At 48.4% G+C, this 6,000-nt stretch overlaps 1 protein-coding gene across 2 annotated transcripts in view; it reads right to left on the bottom strand.

Annotated features, from left to right (window-relative positions):
• Positions 1–3,328: 3,328 nt before the first annotated feature.
• Positions 3,329–6,000, bottom strand: part of COL5A1 (collagen type V alpha 1 chain) — a 200,135-nt gene continuing 197,463 nt past the window's right edge. For both annotated transcript variants that reach the window (XM_054174209.1, XM_054174210.1), the window contains exon 66: positions 3,329–3,560. In XM_054174209.1, the coding sequence (XP_054030184.1) occupies positions 3,414–3,560 (147 nt within the window). In that variant the 3' untranslated portion in view covers positions 3,329–3,413. The remainder of the gene's footprint in view (positions 3,561–6,000) is intronic.

The following is a 6,000-nucleotide window of genomic DNA, read 5'->3' as shown; positions in this document are numbered from 1 at the left end:
GCTTTTGTGCTGGCTGTTGCTGCAAAGGGGGGAGGAAAAAAAAAGGAAAGATGAGCAACAGATTTCTGACCTTCCCACTGGTCCTGAACAAAGCCCTGGCCAAAGTGACCAAGAGGCTGAATTCTCCTCTGCCTTCTCACCTCCTCCTTCGCTCTGCTGTGCTGCCGGAGTCTGAAGCGTTTAGGGTAGCACCTTTGTTTATTCCCCCCCCACCCCAAAGTGAAAAAAACAAAACAACAAAGCAAAAACAAACCCCAAAAGGGAGTAAAAAAATCCAAGCTTAACAATCCCAAGAGAAGACAACAAGGAGAAGGGAGATGGATGGACGTGGCTCTCCCAGACCAAAAGAAAAAGCACCGCGCGGCATCGCCGCTGCCTCCAGCGTGGCTTTGCCTCCCTTCCTCGGCTGCTCTCTGCTTGGGAAGGAAGGGAGGGGTGGGGGGTGAGGAAAGACATCATAGGTCAGCTTTTCTTCACAGTAAATGTGATGTCTTTTCCTTTCTGCTGGATGACCCCCCACCCCGACCTTGGCTCAAGCATTGCTGGAATCCAGGCCAAACGATCATTAAAACCCACCCTGCGCCATCTACTTGGCAGCCAAGATGACCCCAGGCAAGGGAAACAGCCGAGGGAGACAACCAACAGACAGGGAGAGGAAAAAGGAGATGGTGTCAGCAGGTTGGGAGCCAGAAATGCTGCATGGTGTGTGTATATATATATATATATATATAAAACCCCCAAAAACCAACCCAAAACCATCCTGGCAGAGGCAGCGTGGGAAGAGCCAAGAGAAGTGCAGGGTCCCAGGAGTGCTGGGAGCAGGTGGGTGGGCACCCACCAGCCACCCGCCTGCAGCAGCACGTCAGGACATCCAGCAAAGACATAAATTAGCACCACAAACACTCAAGAGACTGAGGACAATCTGGAAACCACTGAAAAGATAAAAAAAAACAACAACCAAGGAAAACCTGAAACTGTGGGAAGAGGCTGTGGGACAGAAATAACTGGCAGGGGGGAAAGGCTGGAAGCACTTTGAATTCTTTGTCTACCTGGGCCACACGGACTGAAGGAAAGGTTCTCCTCCAGCAGGAGCAGGGAGGTGGCAGCCCCAAGATGGGAGGCAGAAGGCCTTCAGTCTGTGTGGAAATTGGCTTAGAGCAGGAGAGGCTGGTGGGAGGTTGGCCAGTGGCAGGGTATCCCCAGTGTTGTATTAAAGTTCTTCAACAAGATAGCACCACAGAGATGTAGATATAAAAAAAAAAGCACCTTATTTTTTCCTCCTTTTTTGATTTTACCTGCTTATTTTTCCTCTTTTTTTCCCTCCTTGGTTTTTTTTCTGCCTGCTTATTTTTCCTCTTTTTTTCCCTCCTTGGTTTTTTTTTTGCCTGTTTATTTTTCCTCTTTTTTTCTCTTTTTTTTTCCCTGTTTGTTTTTTCCATTTTTTTCCCTCCTTTTTTTTTCTCCTTTTTTTCCCTCCTATTTTTATCTTCTCCTCCTTTTTTTTACTCCTTTTTTTTCCTTCCTTTTTTTTCTCCTATTTTTATTTTTTCCTCCTTTTTTTTCCCTTCCTTTTTTTTTTCTCCTTTTTTTTTCCCCTCCTTTTTTTTCTCCTTTTTCTCTTATTTTTTCCTCCTTTTTTCCCCCTCCTATTTTTTTTTTCTCCTTTATTTTCCCTCATTTTTCCCTCTTTTTTTTTCTCCATTTTTTGTTTTCCTCCTTTTTTTCCCCTCTTTTTTTTTTCCTCCTTTTTTTCCCCTCCTATTTTTTTCCCTCCTTTTTTTTTCCCTCATTTTTTCCCCCTCCTTTTTTTTTCCCTCATTTTTTTCCCCCTCCTATTTTTTTCCCCTTTTCCTTTTTTCTTGAACACTTCACAATTCAAAGAGGACAAATGGATTTCCCCTGCCACTGCAAACCTGCCACTGCAACCCTGATTTCTTTTGCTTAGTTTAATCATTAGGGTTTCTTCTGAGAGGCTGCTGAAGGAGTTGATTCAAAGCATGCATAAGAAAGTGGATTAAAAAAAGAAGTCTAAAACAAGGCAGAGGCTGGAAGCAGATCCTGCTTTTAGATCAGGGTGTTGTAGAAGCCTTGGTGGGGGGAAAAAACCAAACAAGTGGCTTGAAAATTCCTTATCTTGAAGCAAATCATTCCCAAAGGCATCTGTGGCTCAAGGGGGGGCGGGGGGGCTGGTTTGCTGCTCATGGGGCTGCAAAGATTCATGCCTGGGCGTAGCTGAACCCTCCCCACATCCAGGCTTGAGGTTGGGATGAGGGAGGAGAGGTGAGGCCCTGGGTTGTTGTCTTCAGTCCCAGGTGGGTGACTGGCTGGGAAAAGGGGTGGCTTTGATCCAGCCCAGGGTCACAGGCACGTTTGGAAGCCAGAAACATTCAGAGGTGTCAAACAATACCCAAGACAAACATTTACTTACAACACATGAACAAAAAACCAGGAGCACCTTTAAGACGTGGCAAAGAGTTACCCCGTGGGGGTGTGGGGCTTTAAGCACTCAAAATTCATGGGGTGAAATCTTGTGGCATGAAGAGATTTCAACAGAGCTCTTCGATGTCGTGGAGGCAGCCAGGAAGTCGATCCAAATCTCGTGGAGGTCAACAGAACGCCTCCAATGAGCTCGGGCAAGGCTTGGGTAGGAACCAGGAGCTGCTTGGACTTGGTCGAGCTGGAGGCTCGGAGGAGTTTCAAGTTGTTTCTTTTGGCCTTGGAAACAACCCACCAGCAACACACAGAAAAGTGCTAAGTGTCCTTCATGGCAAGGAGGAGGAGAAGTGGAAGAAGAAGAAGAAGAAGAAGAAGAAGCCGTCGCTGATGGTGGTGGAGTCTGCCCGGGCGAGAGGCTCTCCAGGCCACGTGCGTGGGGCGGTCGGTCATGAGGTTCTGCCTTGTGCGCTGGGAACGCTGGAGGGAAGGGGCAGGGATGTGGGGTGGGTGCTGAAGAACTTGGGCCAAAAAGCAAAGGGAAAAAAATAACCAAACCAAACAAAAAAAAACCCAAACAAAAAACCCCAAACCATCAGAGGAACAAAACAAAACAGCAGAGGTTAAAAGAGAACCCAAAAGCCAAGAACCAAAACCAAGAACCCATCGCTGTCCAGTTGCAGAACCTGCCTGTGATGAGGAAATTCCTTTTGCTCTTTTTTTTTTGTGTGTGTGGGGTTTGGTTGTTGTTGTTTTCTTTTTTTTCTCTTCTCTTTTCTTTCTTCTTCTTTTTCTTTTTTTTTTTCCTTTTTTTTTCTTTTTTTTTTTTTCCTCTTTTTTTTTTCCCTCTTTGTTTTCTTTTTTTCCTTGCCCCTCCCCCCCTCCCTCCCCCTCTTCTTCTTTAATTAATTCAATGGCGCAATGAGGTTACGAGGTTGCTCATTTGGAGACTAGTTTTCCAGGTGGCTTCCTTTTTTTTTTTAGCCCATGAAGCAAGCTGGTCCCACCTCAAAGCCAAATTTCTGTGAGGCTTCTCCGAAGTCATTGAACATGATGTCGACTATGGGAACCTGCTCTACTTTGGGTGTGTTGATTTCCAGGATAGTCTTCTGATAGCCTTTCTTTGCCTGGTGAGAAAGAGAGAGAGAGAGGAGCTCTGGTGAGAACTTAGCAGAGTTCTCAGTGGTTTGGGTGGGAAGGGACCTTGCAAGCCCATCTGGTTTGGGTGGGAAGGCAACCAGCACCAGAACAAGAGGACAGAGTCTCCAGCTGCGCCAGGGGAAGTTTAGGTTGGAGGTTAGGAAGAAGATCTTCATAGAAAGAGAGATTGGCCATTGGGATGTGCTGCCCAGGGAGGTGGTGGAGTCACCATCCCTGGAGGTGTTCAAAAGGGGATTGGATGTGGCACTTGAAGCCATGGTTTAGTTGTCAGGAGGTGTTGGGTGACAGCTTGGACTTGATGATCTCTGAGGGCTTTTCCAACCTGCTTGACTCTATGCCAAGTGCCATGGCCACAGGTTGCTTGAACACCTCCTGGGATGGGGACTCCAGCACCTCCCTGGGTAGCCTGTGCCAATCCCTGACCACTCTGGCAGGAAAGAAAATGTTCCTAATCTCCAGCTTAAACCTTCCCTGGCACAATTTCAGGCCATTTCCTCTCCTCCTAACAGCTGATGCTAGGAAGAAGGGATCAACCCCCACCTCACTCCAGCCTCCTTTCAGGGAGTTGGAGAGCCTCCTCTTTTCCAGGCTGAACAGCCCCAATTCCCTCAGCCACTCCTTACAGGCTGGATGTGAGGAAGAAGTTCTTCACAGAAAGAGAGATTGGCCATTGGAATGTGCTGCCCAGGGAGGTGGTGGAGTCACCATCCCTGGAGGTGTTCAAGAAGAACCTGGATGAGGCACTTGGTGCCATGGTTTATTTTAGGAGGGTGGTAAGACTCTGGAACAGGCTGGCCAGGGAGGCTGAGGGTACCTCCTCCCTGGGGGTGTTGAAGGCCAGGTTGGATGAGGCCTTGAGCAGCTGAGTGTGGTTGAGAGGTGTCCCTGCCCCATGGCGGGGAAGTTGCAGCAGGGAATAGAATAGAATAGAATAGAATAGAATGGAATGGAATGGAATGGAATGGAATGGAATGGAATGGAATGGAATGGAATGGAATGGAATAGACCAGACCAGGTTGGAAGAGACTTTCAAGATCATCATGTCCAACCTATCATCCAACACCACCTAATCAACTAAACCATGCAACCAAGCATCCTGTCAAGCCTCGCCCTGAACACCCCCGGCGACGGCGATCTCTAAGGTCCTTTCCAACCTGAGCCATTCTAGGATGACCACAGAACAAACCCCTGGGAGCTAACTTGTCCTGGGAGCCCAGGCTTTGGAACAAAAACCAGTTGCTGCCACACAGCTCAGAAGACACTGAGCCTGCTATCAGAGCTGGAGCAGGAGCCTGGGAACAAATTGCTGTGGCTGTGCTGGAGCTGTTTTCCCTCCCCGAGGATGCACATGGGTTGTTGAGCAAATGTGAGCTGTTTAATCTGAATATATTAGTTTGGCCATTATCTGAGAGCTCCCCAAAAGATCACAGTTAGAGCTGGATGGAATTCACAAGGTGATGTTGTCTTTTCTTTTATGGTGCCTGGTAGCCATCCAGTTAGCTCTGAAATATAAATAATTATTAGAGGAGCAGAAGTGGCCCCCAGGGCCTGCAGGGCTGCACAAACAAGGGAATTTATGGAGCAGCTTTCAGCTCTACCCCCTGCCCTCTGATTTGTGTGTCTCTGAAGAACAGGCTGCAGCACAGCTGCTGTTAAGATCAGGCAAACACACTCAGATAATGGCCCTGACCATGAGCAGGCTGCTGCTGGGTGCCAGCAGCCTCCACCCTGGCCAGAGCGTGGGGTCTGCAGCAGGACCTCTGCAGCAATGCTGTGTTGGGGGCAGTCCAAGCTCGTTTTTTTCACAAGGTAGGGCTCAAGCTGAAATCTCCTGCCTGGAGTTTACAGAGGATGATCTACCAGGGCACCAGAGATGCTCCAGGAGATGCAGAGCCTCTGCCAGGTTGCGATAAGCACCCTTGGGATGTTTTACCTCCTCTTTCACAGCCTACAAGAACAGCTGCAGAAAGGAAGGATTGGGGCACAATGCCCAAAGTCTGACATCCCTGTGCCCCACCACGGCACTGGGGCTTGTTGAGCCTCTCCTGGTGCTTCCACACCACTCATGCCTGCTCCTCCAGCTGCTTTAGTTCTTGCCACAGTCGTTTGCTTGCAAGGCTGGGACTGAGAGAAGCACCCAAGCAGTCACAGCCCTTGTTCATGCAAATATCCCTCCTTAGGAAGAGGTGAGAGGAATGCAGGGCACCAGAGCCCAGTAATTCAAACTGAAAGGGTCTTTCCACCAGGCACAACAGCCTTAAAACCTGGCTTAAATTGTGCAATGTGTGATCCTGCAGCACCCCTGAGATCTGAGGGGGGAAAGGGAGGGCAGGCACTTGTCACCAAGGACGCAATCACCTTGGCAGAAGATAACTCCCTGAATGGTTCAACTCTTCTACCTACTAA

Source organism: Dryobates pubescens, chromosome 29 (assembly GCF_014839835.1).
Source record: "Dryobates pubescens isolate bDryPub1 chromosome 29, bDryPub1.pri, whole genome shotgun sequence".
Taxonomy (NCBI): Eukaryota; Metazoa; Chordata; class Aves; order Piciformes; family Picidae; genus Dryobates; species Dryobates pubescens.
The sequence above is the reverse complement of the archived record's forward strand: the minus strand, read 5'-3'. Positions and strand labels throughout refer to the sequence as shown.